General features: G+C 37.1%; 1 protein-coding gene across 4 annotated transcripts in view; it reads left to right on the forward strand.

Moving 5' to 3' along the window:
- The first annotated feature begins 9984 nt into the window (after positions 1-9984).
- The window catches only part of SAMD4A (sterile alpha motif domain containing 4A), a 380149-nt gene continuing 364252 nt past the window's right edge, over positions 9985-25881 (forward strand). For all 4 annotated transcript variants that reach the window (XM_053697599.1, XM_053697600.1, XM_053697602.1 and 1 more), the window contains exons 1-2: positions 9985-10115; positions 11557-12013. In XM_053697599.1, coding sequence (XP_053553574.1) covers positions 11818-12013 — 196 coding nt within the window. In that variant the 5' untranslated portion in view covers positions 9985-10115; positions 11557-11817. The remainder of the gene's footprint in view (positions 10116-11556; positions 12014-25881) is intronic.

Genomic DNA, 25881 nt, shown 5'->3' on the forward strand with positions numbered 1-25881 from the left:
AAGTAACACAAAGGGTGTATGAACTGTTGGCATGCACTTATTGTCGTACTACATATGTAGTTTATTTGGTAGAATGCTCTATTGTGATAGGCAGTATGTGGGGTGTACCACAAGAGAGGCACGCAATGGATCAGGGAGCATCTCAACAATATAGATCAGGGTGTGGAATGCTCAGATCTGGCGAGGCATTTTATCTACAAGCATCACAAGGTCACCACTAGTTTTGTCTGGCAGATCATAGAATGGGTTAGAGCCCCCCCAAGGGGAGGTGATAGATCTAATAAACTATTTTATAGGGAAATATTTTGGATCTTTAAACTTAGGACCAGGAAGCCTTTAGGTTTCAGCATAACAGGGGACGTCATAAATTTCTGGAAACATCATTAGTTGATGTTGACTTTAATGCCCCTATAGTACAGTGGTTCCATACAGTGAGTCCCCATCCGATTTCAACACTAAATAGAGATAGTATATCAGACTCCCTGACCCATTAAAAGATTGGGTCTGTAGGCTTAGCCGGTATGGGGAGGTACATATCAGTTTTTCAGTCTTTATATAGAGCATTTAAATCACTGCATTTGACTAGAGAAACATATAAATTAAATAAAAGGAGGGGGAATTAAATAATAATTAATCTGTATATAAATAGCCACCTATTAAATTGTATTCAACTAGCTCTTTTAAGTTTAAAGCCATTGTTGAGTTAGCTCAGGATGATTAGCTAGAACAACTTTAATTTATTGGTCAATATGTTATTCTGCTCCGATAAAGTTTCTCATTTCACCCATGTCATTCAACGTGCTTTATTGAATACAGATTTTTGTAATTATGTTAATTGTTAACCATTTCAATTTCCGGTTACCAGCAGTAACAGTATGTCTATGATTAAGGCGTTCTAACGCCGAAACACGTAAGACAAGTCTGCACTGTTGCTCTTAATATGCTCTTTCAGCTATGTTTTGTTTTTCCTAGAATAAAGTTATTATCATGTGCCTAGAGTCTTGCTGGGAATTTTCTTTTTGTTCTGCATTGATGTCTACTTACCCAGCTTGAGTCTCGGCACTCGGATATCGGCAGTGTTGGTGATATTCTTTGAACCCGAGGCTGCTGTTCCAATTGCTGAATCTGTGTGTCTGATTGGCAGTGGGGAGGATCCGGCAGAGATTCCGGCATCTGACGTCAACCCTCGAGGATATGGAATAGGAGACGGAAGCTATCCGGCATTAGCAGGGGCCCAGATCGTAAGCAGAGACGTCCATTTAGGATACGGCAGGTACGACAGAAGGGCCGAAGGCTTTCCATTATCTGATGTGCTCCAACATTTTGTAGCAGCCCGCAAGGAGGGGGAGATTTACTCCGGACTTATTTTGATGAACTTACAGCTAACATTTATCACTAGCATCTTGAGCCGCACTAGGGAGGGAGTGCTAAAGTTTGAACTGTTTACTGGGTAGCAGTGAAGGGGTTAAATATAAAAATATGGAATATGCAATAGAAAATAGTGACTGCACCACCATTTATATGGAGCTTTATGACAATCTTTGTTAGCAGTTATCTCTGACATCCAACAAGATTAACAGTGTGTACTGCCCCTAAAATGATGGATGTCTTTGCATGTCTACATTGCATGCAGTAAAACATTTATGAAATGTAAATATTTAAAAGGTGCTAAATATTGTACAGAATACATGTACAGTAGTTATTCTTACATTACTCAATATATTGCTTGCTGCATCTGTTTTTCAATAGCCAACTCCTGCCACAACTTGCTTTATTAGGAGAAGCCAATCCATATTTGTTACTGGAGTAGAAAAGGATAACCACTGTAATTTTGTGAGTGAAACCTAAATTGTTTTGTAGTATGTTATCACCTCTACCAATGTTAGGAGCAGATATTTATACTTGTGAAGCCTGCAGTGTGCACCTCCAGTTCCAAGAACTGGATAACCAAGTTATAAGAGAACAATATATAATGATAGTGTAATGCAAAGCGTTTTTTACTACACATAATAAATCATTTTATATCACAAACTCAAATGGTTTCATGTGTCTTTAATAATAATAATAATAATAATAATAATAGTAAGAAGAATTGTTATAATTTATTTATGTGTTTCCAGTTCTTAACTTGACAGCTGATAAATGATAGCTATCGTTACCCAGTTTATTACCCTGTATAATGGTGATCACTTTATTGATTGAGTGAAGGATAAAAAAGCTGGGCTGGCCATTCAGGAAAAAAAAGCCTGCAACCCTGAGGTCTGAATTGGTACTGCAGTTGTACAACTAACCAGTTTAGCTGTAGGAAATGATGAACATTGATCATGAAATTCTATCATCTACCACAGATGGAAGCTAATTAAAACAATTATCATTTATTATTCATTTAGGAGTGACATCACAGAAGTACTAAAAAGGTGGCGGAATCTGCATATATATTAAACCTGACCTTAAACCTACAATAAGGGAAAATATTTATGTTGATATAAGTGAAAATGTAGAGACCCTTTGGTTTGAAATAAAGAGTGGGTGAAAAATCCTAAAACAATATTACGAGCAACATGCTGCAAGCCCCCCAACATTAGTGACATGGAGGAAAATCAACTGCTAATGCAAATAGGAAACGCTGCTAATAATAACAGTGCTGTAATTATAGGAGATTTTAACTATCCCAACATAAACTGGGCCAATGAAACTAGTAATACAGCTAAGGGAGATAGATTTTTAAATGTTCTCAAGGATAACTTCATGTCACAATTAATTGAGGCGCCAACTAGGAATAAAGCTCTGTTGGATTTACTGCTATCAAATGATCCAGATATAATATCAAACATAGAAGTCAAAGAACATTTGGATAACAGTGAGCATAACATGGTCACTTTTGAAATCACTTTCTATAAGCAGTGTTATAAGGGTTCAAATAAGACTTGTAATTTTATGAAAGCAAAATGAAATAATTAAATAACATAAATTGGGACAAAGTATTCTCTGATAAAAATACAGAAGATAAATGAATAACATTTAAAATGTTGTTAAAAAAATATACATAGAGTAAGTGGGGAGCACCAGCAGGGACTTGGTAATTAAAACATATCTTTTATTTGCAACAACAGCATGTCATTAAAAACAGGGTCGGACGACCACTCATAGTAGAATTAAGACCTCATGAGAGGGAAGGAAAGGATCCACTTACGCGTTTTGGCAACAACTGTATTCATAGCTTATGGATTCTAATTCCTTCCTTCTATTTAAAAAACAAACACATTTCCTATTGGTCTGACAAATTGACACTTCCCCTCTATTATTAGTCACTACTAATCAGTTCAATTCAATGAGAACCTATATTCACTACACCATTTCAATCAATATACATGTGTACCATATAAGTGCTATACCTCTCTGTTACTGATATGTTATACCTGATAATCACACTTTTGCTTTTTAAATGACTATATTTAAGTTTAAAACAATATATGTATGTATTTCTTTTTTTTTTTTTTTACTTTTATTTATAACCAATAAAGGGTACAAGGTTACAAGTTGTATCTTCAGCCCATCTTGCAGGGTGAGCCAATAAGGCAGATAGAACAATACAAGCAGCATACTATAACATACATGTAGCTTTGAGAACTGTCAATAAGGCAACCATTGTCCTGATAGATATGGGTTTGTACCATTATATTGGGGTTTTTAACATTATTAACAAATGAACAAACAAACATAAAACAGGGGAGGCATGAGGGGGGGGAAACAGGGGAGAGGGAAGGGTAGAATGATAAGGGAAGGGGGAAACACAGCAAGTGTATGCAATCTTATAAGTTACTTTTCTGCTTGTCTTTCAGGTTAATCCATGCTATGACACATTAACATTAGTGCAATAATAGGTCAGTAATGGTTTTCATATGATGTATCAACATTTTGTACATACGAGATGTTAAGAGAAGTGTATGTACTTCAGGAGGGTAGATACTGACAGAATAAAATAACAATAAGCACATAACTTAAGAAAATATAACTCTTGCAATACAACATGCATTTGTGTCGTTCTCAGACAACAACGGAGGTTTCACTGATAAACTATGTGGGGTCCATGAGAGCAGGGGAGTCTGCAATAAAAGCTACTGAGGAGACTGCAGGTACATAATAAGGAAACTTGATAAGTATGCCGATATTTTTGGACAGAATATAGGTTTGGCACTTATATTTAATACAGGGGCAGGGATTAAACTCACATTTGTGGCAGTAGCAGAATAAAGGTTAAGCCTCTCAGGGAGAACATGAGCTGTGTGTTTAAGATATGGGAGCATATTATCATATAGCTATGACAAGCGTTCAGCACATGGAGGCAGTCAGAGGGTATGGACATCACGTATTATGTTGATATGTTGTGCATTACAACAGACATACATTCCTTTATTACTATGAGCTGAAAAATAACCCAGTCCAAGACAGGAATAAAGATTCTAAGTAGAGTGCAAGAGATGTCACAACGCCATGTTTAACTAGATGTTATAAACGAACAATTGACCACACAATAGCACATTTTATGCTCATTTAGGGAGGGCTACATGCGATTTGGTATATTGCACGAGTACTGAATGCAACTGTTAATTAATGACCTGCAGCCCGATGCAGCCCAATGTCGTCATTTCAGTAAAGTAGCTCTCAGCATACATTCATTGCAGGATAAGAATTAACCATAATAACCCCATCACAGCGAGATGGCAAGGTGAATAAACTATTGAACTACAGCCCCTACATAATCCAGAGTCTCATAATCAATTAAATCAGAACAGAGTTTTTCCCAGCAAGAGACCCAAAGTTTGCAGCATGTAAAATACGCCCATGTAAAATGGACAGTCCTGCATGAACCACAAGCCATACTCTAGCCGACTCCATTTTTCGTATGACTGTACCAGAAGCCGGATTTGCCAAGTAGATACTGATCGCGCCTGTCCCAATACTTGGTGTTGAGCTGATAACATATGAAAAATGGTTCCCCCGCCATCACTATTTTGTTAGCGGCTTTGTAGGCTAGATTCTCCTTGTTGCTTGATCTCAAATCTGTGTCCGGGCTTGTAGTAGATGTTAGGGTGGACTCTAAGGGTAACAGCATGTCTGGCTCTGAGTCCCGCTGTGAACCTATATCAGGAACTGGTAGGTGCAGGTAAGAGGAAGTCGCTCCGGAGCTTAATGTTGTTGCGGTCTCTCTCAACTGAGGGAGGACTTGATCTTTGGAGCTACTATTGGTCTCCCATACGGTGTGAGCAGAGTTGTTACTTGTACTTTGTAAAGCAGAGCCCCCTTGACTGGTGGTGGGCTGCTTCAGCTGGAGAGGTTGATCCGTTGATTGCACCATTGCGCACAGATCCGTGCATGCAGAAAGGAGCCGATCCAGGCGAGGTACAAATATGGCCCACAGCTCAGATAAAATAACAGTGGTGGCATTCGATCCAACAGTGTTGGACATATCCATCATGTCAAGTGAGGGATGAGCGGTAATAGGTAGTAGATAATAAGTAGTAGTAGAACTATATACAGCGTGGTGGCGGACGTTGCCCCACAGCGCCAGACGGCCTTTTCGGTTTTAAATTGCTTCTCGGCAGCCAAGGGATGTTTTTCCTTGATCCAGGAGAGTTCCCGGGCACAGATATTGCCAAGGGAGATAAGGATGGCACAATATATGACCACTTTTTGCCATGAGCTGTACAGAGCCTCAGCAATCAGTGGCCATCTTAGAACGCCGCTCACCGGAAGTCCCCATATGTATATATTTCTATGTTAAATTGTTGTCCAGCTACTGAGTCTCAGGGCAAATACAAAGAAACTCAATAGTAAATCTATCTACGCATGAATTGACAATTCCTGAGAGAAAGGTTTTGGAGTTGGGCCTAAACTTTGTTCCTTCTGAGGACTTCAATCTATTTGACACTTTGGTAGATGTGAATAGGCTGATTAGAAACCTCACTCTCAGGAAATTCTTTAGTGATGGTATTTCCAACCCGATTCTAGTGCAAAACGGAAATCACAAAAAAACACATAGGATAGAGGGACATTTTACTTTTGATGAGGATTGTGATGTGGAAGCTTTAGAGTCCTTTCAGGAGGAAGGTAGATTGTCAAATGATGAAAATTATAGTACTCATTTTCCAAAATTTAAAAACCCTTCTTAATTTCATCCCATCCAGAGCAGGGGACCCTTATTAGAAACATTTCAACAAAGAATAGAACAAGACCTAAATCAATTAACATTCAAAACTAAGAACAAAACTAACCTTTCTCACAATTAAAAATTGGCTAAGAGCTTAAATAACAATAAGGATTTAGTAATACGGGCAGCCGACAAGGGAGGCTCCATAGTCTTACAAAACAAAACAGACTTCATTCAAGAAGCACTTAGACAATTGGAGGATCCTGAGCGATATACCAAACTTACGTTAATCCCACCACTAGGTTTAAAAGGCATATTTTTCAACTAATTGACAATGGTTTTAAGGAAGGTTACATTGATCTTGAAACAAAGGAATTTCTAATTGTTTATAATCCCACTGTCCCGGTTTTTAATCATCTCCCGAAAATACACAAATGCTTAGAGAACATCACAGGGAGACCAACAGTGAGCGGCATTGGCTCACTGACGGAACATCTTTCCCAATGGTTGAATGGAATATTACAACCATTGGTTGAGGGATTATACAGCCATCTAAGGGTATACGAAGCAGCTTTTAAAAAAGATGGGAAGTGTAACTTGGAAGGAGGGGTACGGTTGGTTGATCATTAATGTGCAGGCACTGTAATCCTCCATTCCTCACAATAGAGGATTAGAGGCATTGGATCTTGAGAAGGAAGACAAAGTACAGTGGTGCTTTTCGTAGATTTATTTTGGAAGTGATAAAATTCCTCCTTACACACAATTTTTTCACCTTTGAGGGGGAGTTCTACCTCCAGAGATGTGGGACAGCTATGGGGGCAAAATTTGCCCCTCTCCTATGCCAACCTATTCATGGGTTGGTGGGAGCTGTCCCACATCTATGGAGGTGGACACCAATATAGAGAAAGGGTGATGTATTATAGAAGGTTTATAGATGACTTTCTGGAATTCGTAAAAGTATTGAATACAAATGATGTGTGCATTAGATTCACTTCTTAATATAACGCAGAAATAATCCACTATCTGGATATAAGCCTCAAGGGTACAACCCAAGAAGGGATACAATCAGAGGTATACATAAAACCAATAATGGGAAATTCCCTACTCCATGCGGCCAGCAGTCACCCCAGGAGAGTATTTAATTCAGTAGCGAAAGGACAATACACTGATTGCTCGTTAACTCCGCTCATGCGGCTTTTTGCGAGCGTGTCGGGAAGCGAGCGTATTACAAGTCACGCGCTAACCTGAAGTGCACAAAAATAGCTGAAGTTAGAATATTGTGACCATGTTAACATATTCCCCCTTAGATTTCAATGGAGCATGAAAAGTGGAAAAAAACTTACACCAATCAAGTCCCGCAAACCCGATCACATTTTCTCAAGTGCACTAACTAACCTGACATTAAATATTAATATTTCCCATTCCAATGTTCTTCACATAGAAGAATAACTTCTATTTATTCATAAATACATATTTCTATATATATCTGATGGTATTTTGATAAAATATATATTTATACCTATATATACAGATGATTATATATAGGTATATACATATATATATATATATAGAAATATCTATTTAAAAATAATAACAATATTAATATTAATAATAATAATAATAATATATTTTTAACTAAGTGATCACATGGGTATATAGATTTACTTTTGGGTTGAGATATAAGTACAGGGCTATTTAGTAAGCAGTGGCAGCTGTTTTGGAGCCCTTGAGGTGTAGGTTTACTGATGTGAGTCTGCTTACCACAAATTAAAAAACAACATATGTTCATTTGTGTTGATTGACAGGCCCTGCTCTTGCGCTATTTGGCAACACTGCACAAGGATTCCATGTGCAATGATAAATACAAGCAGAGGATGAACAGTATCTGCTGCCTACTTGCTTGGAGCGGACAGGTTCCCTTGCTTGTAACATTGTTATTCCTACAAGTGATAAATCAGGCCCACATTTTTAAATCCCTTTACACATTTATTGTTCTATACTTAGTATCTGACAGGTTGTAAAACTACACTTTTCAGACTTACTAAATGTTAACCAGAGGGTCCCTCAGTAGGAAAAACAAAATGATTTATTTCTAGTGAGTACTCACATGACCTACTAAGTGTCACAGTGGTGCAGTTAAGGTTTATTTTACTGTGAATCCCCAGGATCAGATTCTAGGTGTGCACCTGAACCAGGGAGGGATTTTTTTTTACTTTTTTTGTCCTTTCCCTTGGACATCCATGGATGTGATCTGACTTCCTTTTTAAATAGGATAATATACTCTGCTTTTTTAAATTTATAGGGGAACCTCTTTTTGCAAATGCTGTTTGACAAGTCTATATTTACTGAACTGATACAAATTGTAATTTGTGTTATTCTATGAACCCTCATTTATTTAAGTGTGCAGCAATATCTTCAGACTACAAAAGCGCATTAGAATTAGAGATGCTTTTTTCCCATTAGAAAAAGAAAGCTCATCTTTTTTTAATTTAGGTCACTGGTATTTGGCCTCTCTAGCAGAATTAATACATAACCCATAAAGACTTTAAAGGGACAGAAAAGACCTATATTTTATATATAAAATAAAAAAAAAAAGTATTTAAAATGTACATAAAATGTTGTTTTGCATGATATACGAATGATTCAGTATCTTGTCATCTTTGCAGCAGTCCAAAATTGACAGTTTATCATCTTAAAAAGGTTCTAACTTGTATAATATTTTGACTGTTTTATAATGTATTTAATACACTGTGGGCAATAATGGTAGTAAACGATGCTCTTTAATTACTACAACAGATAATAGTGTAGCATTTATTCATGTTGCAAAAAAATATGTATGCAGCAGATTAAAATATATAAAACCTTTTTCTTTCATGATTCAAATAGAGCAGGCAATTTTAAGCAACTTTCTCATTTATTCCTATTATCAATTTCCTCTTGGTGTCTTTATTTGAAAAGTAGGAATGTAAGCTTAGGAGCCGGCCTATTTTGGGGTCAGCGCCACGGTAACGCTTGCTAATTGGTAGCTAAATGTAGCCACCAATCAGCAAGTGCTACCCAGGTACAGAACAAAAAATGGGCCGGCTGCTAAGCTTTACATTCCTGCCTTTTCAAATAAAGATACCAAGAGAATGACGAACATTTGATAATAGGAGTAAATTAGAAAGTTCTTTAAAATTGCCTGCGTTATCTGAATCATGAAAGAAAGAAAATGGGTTTCATATCCCTTTAATATGACATTTCACATCAATGAAAACCGTATTATTTTAAAGATACTGGTATCAAACTAAAATCAACATTTGTCACATTTGTCAACATTTTATTGATATGAAATGTCATATTACACCCACTTTTTTTTCCAAAAGTGGGTGTAATTTATATTATAACTGTAGCCTACCAATACTGTCGCTACAGATGCCAGCAGAAACAATCAGATCCCCCCATAGCTCTCTTTACGGAAGTCGCATTGGCCCTGAGGGCAAACTTGACCTTATGACTCTCATGAAACGTACTGGATACACTTTGCATCCACTTTTCAAACTACTGGAGTTCAATCTCAGCCTTACTGTAGAGGAGAAAGGTTGAAGGGTGGGTACCATTTAAACATTACAGTTGCCCTGAGCCCACCCCACCCACTGTCCTCTGCGGTCTCCCCTCCCAGTTCTAGCGCCACAGCAGCAGAAGGAATGCGACCCCGCTCCTCCCCAGTGATCCCTTCTCTATTTTGGTGCCTCTCCCCCTCCCGCCCTCATCCCCCCCAGTGCCGAGCCCATGACGTAATGGTTTATGTTAATTATTAGCATGTGGGAAGCTGGGGCTGGCGCTTTCCTGCTCCACAGTCTGTGCTGGTGAGGGGGACAGATGCTGCTGCAACTCAAGATGGCAAAGCCCGGGGAGGGAGAGCAACAGCTAATATAGCTGCAGCGAGCAGGCGCCGGGAGACAGCGCCATGAGCTGGGGACAGGTAGGCTGTGGCGAGAAGGGACGTGTAGTGCCGGAAGATCCCTGTGTGTGATCTGAGGAGGACGGTGTGACTGCTGGGCTGGATTACTTTTCTCACTTTAGTGTAACCATCTTGTGTGTATGTGGCATTGACTTGGGTCTTAATGTTTGTTAATGAGGTTCTGTGGTAGTGGTGATAGCTGCCACTAAGTCTGTGTGTATAGTAGTGGGAATGTCTGTTATTGATGGTTGTGGTAGTCTGTGTGTGGCACTGGGACTGTGTTAGTGGTGGTCTGTGTGTGGCAGTGGAGATATGTATGTTTATGGTGGTCTTGGTGTGTATATGGCAGTGGTACTGTGTGTGTTAGTGGTGGTCTGTGTGTGTCAGTTGTACTGAGTGTGTTATTGGTGATCTGAAATTATTTGGCAGTGAGTCTGGGAGTTTTTTGACAGTAGTGTGTATGAGTGACATTACTGTTTGTGCTACTTGATTGTGTGTGTTTTTGATTTGACAGTAAAATGTATGTGGCATGTTGTGTGTGGGTAGCACTGTCAGTGCTTAGTGGTGGGTATAATAAGTTAGGGAGGATTTTAGTTAGTGCAGTGACTAAGTTAGTGTGATATATATGTATAGCAGTTTGCATGTCAGATGTCTGTGCTAATGTGTCAAGGAAGCAATTGGTTTATTTGTGTGTGTGTGTGTATCAGTGGGTATAAGTTAGTGTGTATAGCTGTGGAATCAAGTTTTGCTATTTGCTAAAATATGTATCCTCCAGCTTCTCCCATCCACAAATGCTCTGATTTCAGTGTAAGCTACAGGAAGTCAACTTTTTCTTTTGCAGTCATTTGGGGGCGTTTGCATAGGGATAATCTGCATTGATACATTTCTTCTACCTTTGGTTAATAGCACAGGTTTTCTCCTATCTCAATACGCATGTCAAGGTTAACTCATTCCGTGCATTGATAAGTGTATGTAAAGCCATTCCAGCCTGATGTTGTAGAGCTGCTAGCATTATATTGGAGGTGATATATGCAGGGGATCTGCCCTACAATAATGAATGTAATCTGCCAGGTTTTTCTGGTTGAGGTGGGAAAAAAACAAGAAATCTAACAGCGCTAGTTGCAGATCCTTGATGCAGATACTTAATGAGTTAAATCTGATTTAATCACTGCACCAAAAAGGGGAAACACTGAAGTTTTTTGCCTGTCTGTTACATTGCCATATTCTCATTTTTCTGTCTATTCACCACTGTATCTGCAGCCGTCTGACTGCAAACCTCCCTCTGCATTTCATATATTAGAAGAGTCCATTTTTTTAAGTCCTGCTAAAAATAAAGAACCATATGAATTATAATCTAAGCACAAATATGAAATGCTGCTGTTCCATATCTGTTCTTCTGAGTCACAATGCTTGCATCTGACGTGTGTGTCATATCTGTGTTTATATATTTTTATTTTTGCAGTTGTGAACATTGCCTTGGAATGCGTGTGTGTGAAGGGTCTTCTTTACAACCCTGAGGACAAAAAGATCTGGAAAAAAAAAGCACTGCTAAAAATAACCAGTGATCCTATCAAGAGTTGAGATATTACATTGCTTTGTGCCATTATCAAGAACAGATGCCCAAAAGATTTATTTATTTTTTTAAAAGAAATATTAAGCCTTAACTCTTAATTTTGGTGATCTACAAACTTTTTCGACGGATACTGAAAATCGTTCCTCAATCATGATGTTTCGGGATCAAGTGGGAATGCTTTCTGGATGGTTTAAAGGGTGGAATGAGTGCGAGCAGACTGTTGCTCTGCTATCCCTTCTCAAAAGGGTAAGCAGGACTCAAGCCAGATTCCTACAGATCTGCTTGGATCATTCCCTACTTGATTGCACAGACTTGCACATACTTGAAGGCGAAGCTAACAACCCTGGTAAGTTCGCAAATCCCCCCCCCCATACCAGTTTCTATCTATAGCTCTTTGGGTTAATTATTTTTGCATACCCGCACTTAATTTAAGTACATCTGTCCTTACCGCATGGTTATGCTGGAGTCCATGATAATATGATTTAATTTCTTACCTTGGCAAGTTGGCAGCAACTTGTGTACAATTTTATTTTGACTTATTAGACTGGGGTGGAATTGTAGCTTCATTGCATAGATTGATTTTACAGGCTTTTATTTCTGGCAAGTGATCCATTTATTTTTTTTTCTTCATAAGCATTAATACTAAATGAATCCATTCACTATTTGTACAACAGTAACGTGAGTGATTGATTTTTTTTTCTTCACTCTTTTTCTCATGCAGTTTCCTGTGGTATAAATAAGTCAGGTCACGTAGAGTCTGGATTTTGTAGGCTTTTTGGCAACGTGGCTAGTTTGTTTCAAGCAACATGCAGCATAAACATATTAAGTGTGATGGTCAGTTTATGTCGTCCTCTTTATTACAGAATGCACTGCAATGTATTTACATGGTTGTACTCTGACTGATTTTGCTCCTTTGCTTGGAAAATGATATATAGCAGGGTTTTGATAATTCTTTATGTACATTCTGATACAGCTATATAGTTTGTCTTACCTCACCGTTTTACTAGAAAACAGGAGTCGCACACTGCAGGATAAAGACTGTCAGTTGTTTTCTGATAGTGGAGAATATTTTAGGCCTGACTGCAGTAGGATACACATCAGAGCCCCAAGCCTATGTATGTATCAAGAGAAGAATGCAGGGTGCTGCCCCAGCTGTTGTATATTACAGTACAGAGTCTGCAGGAACTGGCAGCTGTCTGTGATACCATTATATGAAACCGTGCAGTTCTGTGCTCAAAGGCTAGGGATAGCCTTTATATGGATTTATTAAGCTGGTAAAATATGGGTTTTACTGCAGGGCTTTGCTAGGCAGTGGATTCAAGATTCTTAAAGGGACATAGTCAAAACTGAAATGTGCATGAGTGTGTTTCAGTTTTGAATAGAAACATTTTTGCAATATATTTGTGTTTGCACACATGCTTCTAAATACAGTATTCCTATTTTAGGGGCATATGTACACATGCGGCACGTGCCCAAACGTGATGTCCACTCAAAAAAAACATCTTTCATATGTATTGAGAGCAATAAATGACTGTTTGCATTATGCAAACTATCACCCGCTCTCTGAGCAGGCCTGGTGTTTGAATATGGGCGCACTGAGTTTGTGCAGTTTATATTCGTATGCCCCTTAAACGTTTTTTTACCTTTTACCAAAAGCATTTTTGATCATAAAATATATTGCAAACATGCTACTGTTCAAAATGATTTATTGTGTCCCTTTTAGACATGTTAGCTTATAGCGTTGTCCAGCCTAGGGGTGCTATATTACCCATTATTATTAATTTTATTTTTAACCTTACTCAGCAATCCAAATCCTCTACACCTTACCTCTTCTCAAGACGTGTTTCATGCTCTGTATGTAAATGTAGGTTAGTGAAGTTTTATAGATTCAATTATATATTGTATAAAAGGGAAATTGTAATGCAGCTTGTTAATGCGCTAGAGCATTTTATTACACCTTGGTTAACCTTATGTTTAAAGGGATACTAAACCCAATTTTTTTCTTTCATGATTCGGCTAGAGCATACAATTTTAGGCAACATTCTAATTTACTCCTGTTATCAGTTTGTCTTTGTTCTCTTGGTATCGTTATTTGTAAATGTAGCCACCAATCAGCAAGCGCTACCCAGGGTCTGAACCAAAAATGGTCCGGCTCCTAAGCTTACATTATTGCTTTTCCAAATAAAGATATCAAGAGAACAAAGAAAAATGATAATATAAATAAATTAGAAAGTTGCTTAAAATTGCAAGCTTTATCCGAATCATGGAAGAAAAAATTTGGGTTTAGTATCCCTTTAAATTCAGCAAAAGGGTTAAAGCTTACACGGCAGGAGCAGCTTGCAGCTAGTAATTGTTGGGTACGTACGTATACAGCTTCTGATTGGCTCCCTGTTCCTATACTGTTCAGGAACAGTCCAGTTGGGGTTTTAATGTACTATTAAGCATATGTGTAGTAATAAAATAACATACTCTAACCATTTATAACGTTGCATTTTAACATTAAAATATTCTTTTAGTTTTTTTAATTTATAGAATTTTTAGAACTTGTTTTCAGCGAGTAATAAAAAAAATATACAAAATAAAATAAATTCCAGTGATTCTTTCTAAAAGGTTGTAAACTATTGCTTTTCTTCTTTCCGGCACCAAGATTGTAAGCATCAGTGGACAGACATTACTGTAATGTTACATATTACAGTAGTAATATATTGGCTGGTCTGTTTTTAAATAAGTCTGTGTGAAATACATCCTGTTCGTTGTACAAACACATTGGATACAGGCTTATAAAGTATATTATAACAGAGCTTAAACAGGCTTGGAATTTACACTTTTTAAGAAACTTTTTATGAAAAACTAGTGCTGTAAATATATATTCATTGACAGAACCTTTTCATTTGAGTGTATAATGTATAACTCTGTCATCTCCAGCCTAGTGCATGTAGTTTTGAATGAAGCCATTTGTATGTAGTGCAGATTTTTTTTTTAAATTGGGAAATGTTAAGCCAGTTGTGATTCCATCGTACACTAGTGCAGTGTTTGAGTAACTAGGCTGCCAAGAGAACACATGTTTTCTGTTTTGCTTGGAATTTTGTACAGTCTATCTGTTTAGATTAAATATGACAAGGATTCTGAGAGTGTCTTCTGCTTAGAAAAGCCACCTGAGGAATTCACTTAATGAAGGGACACTGGCGATGATATTGTAAAGTCGTGCAGAGCTAAAGTGTGATTTAAACTTCCATGAGCACTTAATTCTCAATTTACTTCAGTTATCAAATTTGCTTGGTTCTCTTGGTACCTAGGTTAACTCAGGCGCAATAGACTGCTGGTGACTACACACATATGCCTCTTGCTATTGGATCTTCATATGTGTTAAGCTAGGCCCTAGTAGTGCAGTGCTGCTCTGTAGCTGACTTTAACTATTGTGTTTAACCCTATTGCAGGAGTTAAACACACACATCATTTTTTATTGCACTATTGATTGCCTATATTAGAACATTTTTGCACTTTTAAGTCCCTAAATGCATTTTTTTCATGTCTATTTAAATGCCATGCTTTCCATATAACAAAGATTATGTGTTAGCATAGTAGCTTTGATTATGTCACATGCTTCTCAAATAAAGTTAATAAAAAAAAATTGTATATAGTATATGTGTATTCCAAAGATGAAGACTCAGTATTTCTTCCAAATCTAATGTTACTTTATTTTTAAAGTGAGTTATATCCATTCCAACGTTTCAGCCCACACCTGGGCCTTTCTCAAGGTAGTCGCATATGATGACAAGTGACAAGATACACAAAATGTGGCTCCAAAGCGGGTATTCACCAACCTTTACCTCAATCCAGTGAGGTAAGTGCGGCGTTCAGTAAGAGGGGGAGAGAGAATGGAATGAGCCTGCCCTCACTGCATCCACGCCAAGTGCCGATCTTTGAATGCGTCACACAGGTTCTCAAGATTCCACCTCAAACAATATGAGGTATGACCTCTGATGAAGAAGTAACATTTAGTATAAAAATCGAAACACGTAAGGTGTGAGTTGTGGGCTACATGGTCCTGGCAGAGGTTTCTTGGCAGCTTCACAAGCTATCTTACTGTTTGGATTGATTTTACGGCCATGTACATACCTCATATTGTTTAAGGTGGAATCTTGTAAGCATGATTTTATTTTGCACATATTTTCTTATCGATTAAACGATTTTACACTATTGCAGTTTTCTCTGCCCTCTTGTTGTCCTATTTATTTTTGGGCTCGCTTCTAAGAAACAGTACAGAGAGCCTGGGTGACGCATTCAAAGATCAGCACATGGAGTGGATGCAGTGAGGGCAGGATCATTCCATTCTCTCTCACCCCCTCTTACTGAGCACCGCACTTACGTCATTAGATTGAGGTAAAGGTTGGAGAGTACCCGCTTTGCAGCCACATTGTGACTATCTTGTCACTGGGATGCCATCATATGGTACTATATTGCCATTCGTCTTATGCTGCGCTGTATTGAGGATTATTATATTTTTACTTGCATCATATGTATAGGTTGCTACAATATTAGTATTACTACCACTTTTTCTACTACTATTCTGTTCCTGTGCGCTTAGGTCACTACTTTCTTTTGAGATATATATATATATATATATATATATATATATATAACACAATTCTCCTTCTCAACAGTTACCCCATATAAGTTATTTCACAGGGCCATTCTAGTGGAAAAATGACATGCTCTCATTTTTTACAGCATGTAATTTTAACATGAACAACCATGCCAATGTCATGTGTTTAACCCCACAAAGAGATTAAACACATAGTTAAAGAAACAGAGAATTTCTGATCCCCAGCATAAACTGATGATCACTCAATTAGCAGCAGTGGTCACACAGGTGGATCATGTGACTACCACTCCTTACTGAGTAAGTGGCCGTGTCTGCTTGTACCAAACAGTTCTCTATGGCTCCTGAGCAGTACTTTTAGAGTGATTGTAAAGTTTAATGAATTACTGCCCAGTATCTAAAAATAATCTTAAAAACAGGGGCACAATTTATTAAACTTTACAAAGACGCTTCATTTTTAAAATAGTTACCACTGAGTTATGGTAAACATACCGCCGATCCTCCGCCCGCATCTCCTACTTTAGCTGACCGATTACAAATCCGGCTTCCTCCAATCGTTGCGTACTCCACAAGCTGGACGCCAGATGGGCACGCAACGATTGGAGGAAGCCGAATTTGTCATCTCTGTGCTAAATACAGTAGGAGATTTGGGCAGAGGATCGGCGGTATGTTTACCATAAGTCAGTGGTAACTATTTTAAAAATGAAGCGTCTTTGTAAAGTTTAATAAATTGTGCCCCTGTTTTTAAGATTATTTTTAGATACTGGGCAGTAATTCATTAAAGGGATACTAAAGCCAATTTTTTTCTTTCATGATTCAGATAGAGGGTGGAACTTTAAACAACTTTCTAATTTACTCCTATTATCAATTTTCTTTTTTTCTCTTGCCATCTTTATTTGAAAAAGCAAGAATGAAAGCTTAAGAGCCGGCCCATTTTGGTTCAGCACCTGGGTAGCACTTCCTAATTGGTGGCTAAATGTAGCAAACCAATCAGCAAGCTCTATCTAGGTGCTGAACCACAAAATGGGCCGGCTCCTTACCTTACATTCCTGCATTTTCAAATAAAGATAGCAAGAGAACGAAGAAAACTTGATAATAGGAGTAAATTAGAAAATTGCTTAAAATTGCCTGCTCTATCTGAATCATGAGAGAAAAAATGTGGGTTCCTTTAAACTTTACAATCACTTTAATGCTTTAACTGCTAAGGGTTTGCTCAGTGTATTGGGGTCTGCTTGTTTGTGACATTTGTAATTGAGATTCTACTTGTGTAGTATGCAAGCTGGTTATTGTAATGCATGAAAAAAAATATTACAAATATCTTAATGATATAATGTATATATAATGTAAGAGTTTGCAGCAAATATGTATTATTCACTTAGAACAGGGCTTGATAAATCCAAGGAGCAGGTGAACCACTGCTTGTGGAATGTTACCCTAAATTATTTAATTTATTATTTATTATATGTGTGTGTGTGTGTATATGTGTGTATGTATATGTGTGTGTGTGTGTGTGTGTATATATATGTATATATATATATATATATATATACACATACATACATACATACATACATAAAAAAAACTCTTACCTTTTTAGAGCATGCAATTTTAAATAACTTTCCAATTTACTTCTATGATCTAATTTATTTTGTTCTCTTTATAGCCTTTGTTGAAAAGTATACCTAGGTAGGCTCAGAAGCTGCTGATTGGTGGCTGCACATATATGCTTCTTGTCATTGGCTTTCAGTTAGCTCCCAGTAGTGCATTGCTGCTCCTTCAACAAAGGACATCAAGAGAATGAAGCAAAATAGAAAAAAATAGATAATAGTAAATTGGAAAGTTGTTTCAAATTGTATGATCTATCTGAATCATCATAGGAATTTTTTTGGTTTTCCTTTAATAATCTAGAAAGATGTAGAAAATCCTGTATGTAGATTTCCCCTTGTATAATCTTGTCTCTGGAGTGCTTGTAATATTTTCACAAATCCTAGCTTTCCCAAATGATGGGCCCTTTTCAATTTTTGGGCATGACACATTTCAGGAGTCAGGAAAACCTCGGGCTCCTAATTTTCAAATCCAGCCACCCTAAGTTGGATCCCCAAATAATGTAGCTGGCTCCCAATTTGCCTTTTCCCTCTTAAGTTTAATAGGCATTTGTCATGTCCATCCATAAAGAATGAGCACCTATTAAAAATAACTACTATGTGACAAATCTAAGCATTAAAAAAGTTCTCCAGTTGTCATTGCTAACAATAGTTTTGTGCAGCATATGTCCGTGCCCAGTCAAATGGAAATTAAAAATATGATAGCTGGGTGAGCTAATGCTAGGCATATACTCATAGTGGCAATTTAAACCCTAAAATGACCAAATAACACAGTGGGGGCCGATTTAACAAGGGCCGAATGGCCCCTAATCTCCCTGTTTCCGTGCGAACCTTCAGGCTTGTCCGCTGCCTCTGAGGCTGAGATCGGGTTGATTAACACCCCCTGCTAGCGGCCCATTGGCCGCTAATCTGCAGGGGGTGGGGTTGCACAAGCAGTTCACCAGAACTGCTTGTGCAATGTTAAATGCTGACAGCGTATGCTGTCGGCATTTAGCGATGTCGGGCGGACATGATTTGCTACAGTGAATCATGTCTGTCCGCCATTTGCGACCCCAGTTTCTCTTGTGGAAGATTTGGATGTAAAGAAAGAGAAGGGTAATGTGACACAAAGACTGTCAGTGATGTGCATTTGTATAGAAAGGGGAGAGGTGAGGCTATCAGTCCTGGTTTTTTGGGGGGCAGGACAACTGTGGTAATCCTAGCACCAGTGTACAATGAAGCTAGGACTTTTTATTAGTTGATTAGGCTAAGACACTAAACTAAATTACCTTTTTAAGATCAATAAATGCTAGGACAATTTAGATTTTTTCATCTGGCTCCTAACTTTCTGCTTTATTATATATTTATCTGTTTACAGACACCATTGTCTGTCTTCTTAACAAAAAATATCTTGTTTTACAAAATTTATCGGTATGAGGTTTTATGCTTTTGGGAAATCACCTGGTTTATATTTGTGAGAAGTGCTTACATACAGGAGGGGTCATTTGGTGTAAGGCTAAAACTTGTATCTGAGTTATTATATAAAGAAAACAAACTTCATTTTAATGGTATTTGCAATAGAAGCACATACAAGTAGGTAAAACTGAGTTACATATAGATTAGTCAAGTCCTTGTATATAAGGACCTTGACCTTGCTGCTGTCACTACATTTTTACGAATTTATTTAATTTGATTTCATTTTTTTTTATAGTCATCTGTTATTTATTTGTATTATTTGTGTATTTATTTCTATTTGCAACATCAGCCCATGAAATTGCAGAGTATGTATGAGAATTGTTAGTGTTAAAGGAACATGAAACCCATATTTTTTTCTTTCATGATTTAGATAGAGCATGCAATTTTAAGCAACTTTCTAATTTACTTCTATTATCTAATTTGCTTCATTCTCTTGATATACATTGCTGAAAAGCATATCTAGATAGGCTCAGTAGCTGCCGATTGGTGGCTGCACATAGATGCCCATGTGCTTTGCTATTTCTTCAACAAAGCATATCTAAAGAATGAAGCAAATTAGAAAATAGAAGTAAATTGGAATATTGTTTAAAATTGTATTCTCTACTTGAATCATGAAAGAGAAATTTTGGGTTTAGTGTCCCTTTAAAATGAAAGTGGCAAATTCTAAAAACTGAATGTCATCTTCTCTTTATAGTAAACCTTTTCAGAAAAAATGCAGTGTGTATTTGTTGTATATGTAAGTAAATTGAGTGTAAATCTGTTGAATTCAGTCTACCTGTTGGTGTTTTTCTAGGATCATTTTGATACATATATAATTTAAGTTCTTTTACAACAAACTGGCAACTAGAAACACACTGACAAGTTTCAGCCTTGGGGCATTGGCAAGGCCCTAGAGCGATTCTTCTGAATAGTGTGAAGGTGGAAGTAGAACCCATGCTTATGTTATTGTAAGACACTGCAAGCCACCTACCATACAGCCTTCTGTTATAGAAACAACCTCTTTCTCCATTGTATGAAACTTCGCTCTCTTCCATTGGAGCATACTGAGGTAGACTCAGGAGCATGCACCATGTGCACTTCCTACACAGCAGTGCGTCAGTTATTTCTGGCTTATGATGTTTCCCAATAATTTTCTACATAAACACACGTTTCATATTTTGTTTTATGACAGCAAAACATAATCCTATGTATTTTGGGAGCTTTTCTCTCAGTCCTGTAATTATATACACTTCATCCCATGGCTTTGTGTATTGTATATTGGATCTATATGTGTGAGCATACAAAACTCCTACTGTGCACTAATGGTAACTTTGCAGATTGTAAGCTCCTTGCCGCAGGGCCCCTCCCGTCCTGTGCTTAGTTTAGTCTGTTAAAGTGATGATAAACCCAAGTGCATAACAAATACTAGCATTTACCATCACTAAAAATAAACATTAGTTTCTCTCAGGGTTTTGTAAAAAGCAATGTTAAACTCACCCTATCTGTAAAGAAAACATATCGCTAACACAGTGCCTCCGGCCGCCCGCGGCACAACGCTTTCTTCCATGAGGTGACATTTCCACCTCTAGACCAATAGCTGCATGTGTCAACTGACATCCTAGCACAGCTAGAGGTGGAAACGTCACCTTATTGAAGAAATTGCTATGTCGTGGCGGCCGTAATGATAATAATAATAATAATAATAGGCTATAGAGAGGAGAAGTGGTCCAAGATCTGTGATAATTGATACAGAAGATGCTCCACGTGCAATCATATAGTTGATACTATAGTTGATCCTCCAATTGCCGACTTTGCTGGAAGCGCTGCTCACAGTCTTAAAGGGCTGAGCCTTTTTTTGTATGACCCACCAATTAAAACGGAAAAGTAAATGAATATCCATCAATAATAATCAGCACTATCTTTTACATTCTCTTTAGCATGTGTATATGTATAGGGGAACTTGATTGCCCTCTCAAACCGGACTGGGTATACATCCTATCACCCTACAAAACTCAAAGCCGTGTGCGTATGTGTGTGTGTATATATATATATATATATATATATATATATATATATATATATATATATATATATATATATATATATATATATATATTTAACTATTATGTAATCTATGGCATGGGTTAGGGTAGCTTGTAGTATGCAGGGAGGTCAGTTACTAGTGGGTTAGAGCCAGTTTGTCTGACTAATGTAATCTAGGAAGAAACCAAAATGTTTTATATATTATAAGTCTTGTCTACTGCATAAAATATGTGATCTATGATGCTAATTTTTGCTTGACAAATGTTTCTAAGATGGCACTAGCAAAAAAATAAAATAATGTTTTTTTTAACTATTCTTTAGAATTATATAAATTCCAACCATGGTTCCTTTCAAATGTGTGACAGGCTCTTGTTATAATGGATTTACACTTCCATGTGTCCAAGTCTAAATTTTATTTGGTCTACTTTGTTAAAAAAAAATAAAAAAATAGAAAGTTTAATGATTCAGAAAGAACATGGTTAAAAAAAAAAGAGTTAAAATACTAACCACTTTTATACAATCATGATTATTTGTTCACTGTAACTAGAAGAACTCCATTTTATTGTAATACAGAAGACTCATGTTTGCAGTTTTAATACTAACAAAGCAAAGAAGATGGTAAATAAGAAATAGTCTTAAAGTAAATATGTTTTTTAAGTCCATGACCCATATAGCCATATTCTTAAAGGAACATAAAACTCTAAATAAATGATAGAATGATGCATTCAAAGAAAAGATTAGTCTGAGAATAACATGTAGATGTATTTTTTTAAGTTTCATTAGCTGTATAAATATTGACGAAATAAGAGTAAAATATTATTGTCTATAAAGCAATGGGAGCTGCCTGCTGTGTTGTAACTTAGGTTACCCTCTCTGCAGTGGCCAATTAAGGACCGTTATAAATAGGTCACTCGAGTGTGCAGCCAATGGCTGTGTGGATTATAACAGTGTTCTGCACTTCCATTTGTAACAGGAACTGAAAAGCTCACAATTTCAGAATGGAATTACAGGAAAGGGGGGCAAAATAAATAATGAAAGTATATTGCCTAATATATATATATATATATATATATATAATTTTATATTACCATCTCAAAGTGTTTAATGTCCCTTTAATGTATGCTTTACAGAGGATAGTGACCATGACATGAGACAAGCTTTTGCCTGCTAGTGGCAGGAGCCAGTGGATCCATCTTGCCAAAATGGAGCAAGTCCTGTTTATGATCTTTAAAATAGAAGTGAATTTAAAAGTGTCTTAAAATGACATGCTCTTTCTGAATCATGAAGTTGAATTTTGACTTTCCTATCCCTTCAACAAACAAAAAAAGTTCACGTGAAGGACTCTTGTTTCTATAAATATATTCTTTCAATGGAAGTGCTACACACAAGATGGTTCACTTGATAAAAAATAGAGGAAGAGGATTTATTTTGTGAATTATTTCAAACTATGCCCCTTAAATGGACATTAAATTTAATTTAACTCCACATAAACTTATTAAATTAATGAAAATGTCAAATTGTTACTTTTTTACAGTTGTTCTTGATTTATCTTTATCACTGTAGAGAGTACCCTAAGTATGCTGCAAATTGAACTAGCTGCATGCTACAAATGATTACCTTAAGAGTAAACAAACTCCTTTACAGCTAGCCCTAATTGACTACAATTAAGGATGATCAGCTAAACCTATAATGGACATTTGGATCCAAGTGGCTTCAAAGACAGTGAGTCATTAGAAGGCCTTGTATTGAGTAAATTGAAAATAACATTTATGTCCCAAAGGATGGAGTAACAAGACTTGGGAGAATTCTTCAGTCAAACACCTGCCATGATCTAGACCAGGGGTGGGCAATTATCGGCCCTCCAGATTTTATGGACTACATTTCCCACCCAGATCTAGACTAATGGGTCCTTATGGGCCATTATGGATTGAAGTACCTTGAAGGATGGAATGACCAGCTGCTATGGATGACCTAAGAAGGTTGATTTGTCTATAACATTTGACTTCTTTAATCAAGATAGTTAAGAACTTTTAATGCATATTATGGGGGTATAACAAAATTAATCTGCCTTCCAATGTACCCAATTTGGACAAGCAGTTTGGTAGGAATCCCTGGTACCTGTTATGCTCCATCTTGTGGCCATTGTTAAATAAAGGCCTCTGTTAACAAACTGATCCACAAGTTAGCTGAAACATGGTTCTGCAAGTGATTTAATGTGGAGATAAGAATGAGTCCTAATGGAAATGTCCCAATTGATGTCCCACTTGATCACTCTAGATGACCAAGGAGGGGTATTTTACTTTAGTTATTTTGCCTTTCCAAGAATATCTCCGCTATCATGAAAGTTTAATTTTTACTAGACTGTCCCTTAAAAAACAAAAAAAAAACACACATTTTTTAAAGGGACAGTCTAGTAAAAATTAAACTTTCATGATTCAGATAGGGCATGTACTTTTAAACAATTTACCTTTATTATCAAATTTGCTTTGTTCTCTTGGTATTCTTTGTTGAAAGCTAAACCTAGTTAGGTTCATATACTAATTTATGAGCCCTTGAAGCTGCTTCTTATCTGAATGCATTTGACAGTTTTTCACAGCCTTATAGATAACATTGTGCTCACGCCCGTGGAGTTACTTATTAGAGGGCACTGAAATGCAAGTTTGTCAAAAGAACTAAAATAAGGGGGCAGTCTGCAGAGGCTTAGATGCAAGGTGATCACAGAGGTAAAAAGTATATTAATATAACTGTGTTCATCATGCAAAACTGTGGAATGGGTAATAAAAGGATTATTTTTCTGTTTAAACAAAAAAAAATTCTATAGCAGACTGACCCTTTTAAATTAAAAACACTTTTTTTTTGGGGACGGGGACGTTTTTAACCTTGACTCAACGTAAAAGTAAAATGTATGGCATAATAAAACAGCAAAAGTTTGGGGTCAAATGGCAGAAGAGGAGATTAATAAAATCACATCATAACCAGTTGCAAGTCCATGGTACTGGGGGTACATGTTAAGAATAAGAGAGTGTGAGTGTGCTTTTGCAAGCACGCCGTAGGGCTTCTTTGTACAGAAAAGGAAGTAGCACTGATTGCGCTGTAGCGAGCATGTAAAAGCAAAAGAGAAAAATAGTGTTGAAAATGAATAAAGATAAGTAAACATTCTAAATGCAAAGAACGGAGAGAAAATAACAACCTCATGCAGTGTACAAAAAGGACACAATAATAATAAATAGTAGAAATGGTGTACAAACTGCCCAAATAGTTTTATAATATGATTTCACCCAACATTTTTCTGTGAGCTGGTTTGCTACTAAGATTATAGACAGCTATAATAAGCGGATGTGAATATCCCGGCTTACAATAAAATGATTCAAAAGCCTTTTTGTACAACATTTGTGAGAAAAAAATCTCCCAATAAATTCCAGGTCTTTATATCTCTTGAAAGATAAATCAAACATTGCATGACATTTCGGACTTGCATGTACTGCAACCTCTGAACATTTCGAGTGAAATTTAAATTGTTTTTCTTTTGTGAAATAGGTAACTATATGCAGTGCATATCTGCTGAACCGATTTAGTTGAAAGTGCACTCACTATCCATATCCACACATATATACAGTATCTCACAAAAGTGAGTACACCCCTCAAATTTTTGTAAATATTCTATTATATCTTTTCATGTGACAACACTGAATAAATTACACTTTTCTACAATGTAAAGTAATGAGTGTACCGCCTGTATAACAGTGTAAATTTGCTGTCCACTCAAAATAACTCAACACACAGCCATTAATGTCTAAACCATTGGCAACAAAATTGAGTACACCCCTAAGTGGAAATGTCCAAATTGGACCCAATTAGCCATTTGACTGGTTAGTGTTACAAGGTTTCAGGTGTGAATGGGGAGCAGGTGTGTTAAATTTGGTGTTATTGCTCTCACACTCTCTCATACTGGTCACTGGAAGTTCAACATGGCACCTCATGGCAAAGAACTCTCTGAGGATCTCAAAAAAAGAATTGCTGCTTTGCATAAAGATGGCCTAGGCCAGTGATTTTTAACCTTTTTTTTGCCGTGGCACACTTTTTTACATTAAAAAATCCTGTGGCACACCACCATCCCCAAATTTAAAAAAAATCACATATTGTAGCCTAATACAGCATATATATATACACATACACACAAACACACACATATTGTATGTATTGTGCTGTTATGCCATGCCTCCTACAAACTACCCCTGCACTGGAAGTAAAAAACAAGCAAAGTTTAAAAAATATGTCACACTGTTGTCAGTCTGCCGTGGCACACCTGAGGATCTCTCATGGCACACTAGTGTTCCACGGCACACTGGTTGAAAAACACTGGCCTAGGCTATAAGAAGATTGCCAAGGCCCTGAAACTGAGCACGGTAGGCAAGACCATACAGCGGTTTCAAAGGACAGGTTCCACTCAGAACAGGCCTCACCATGGTCGACCAAAGAAGTTGATTGCACGTGCTCAGCGTCATATCCAGAGGTTGTCTTTGGGAAATA

This window comes from Bombina bombina, chromosome 1 (assembly GCF_027579735.1).
Source record: "Bombina bombina isolate aBomBom1 chromosome 1, aBomBom1.pri, whole genome shotgun sequence".
Taxonomy (NCBI): Eukaryota; Metazoa; Chordata; class Amphibia; order Anura; family Bombinatoridae; genus Bombina; species Bombina bombina.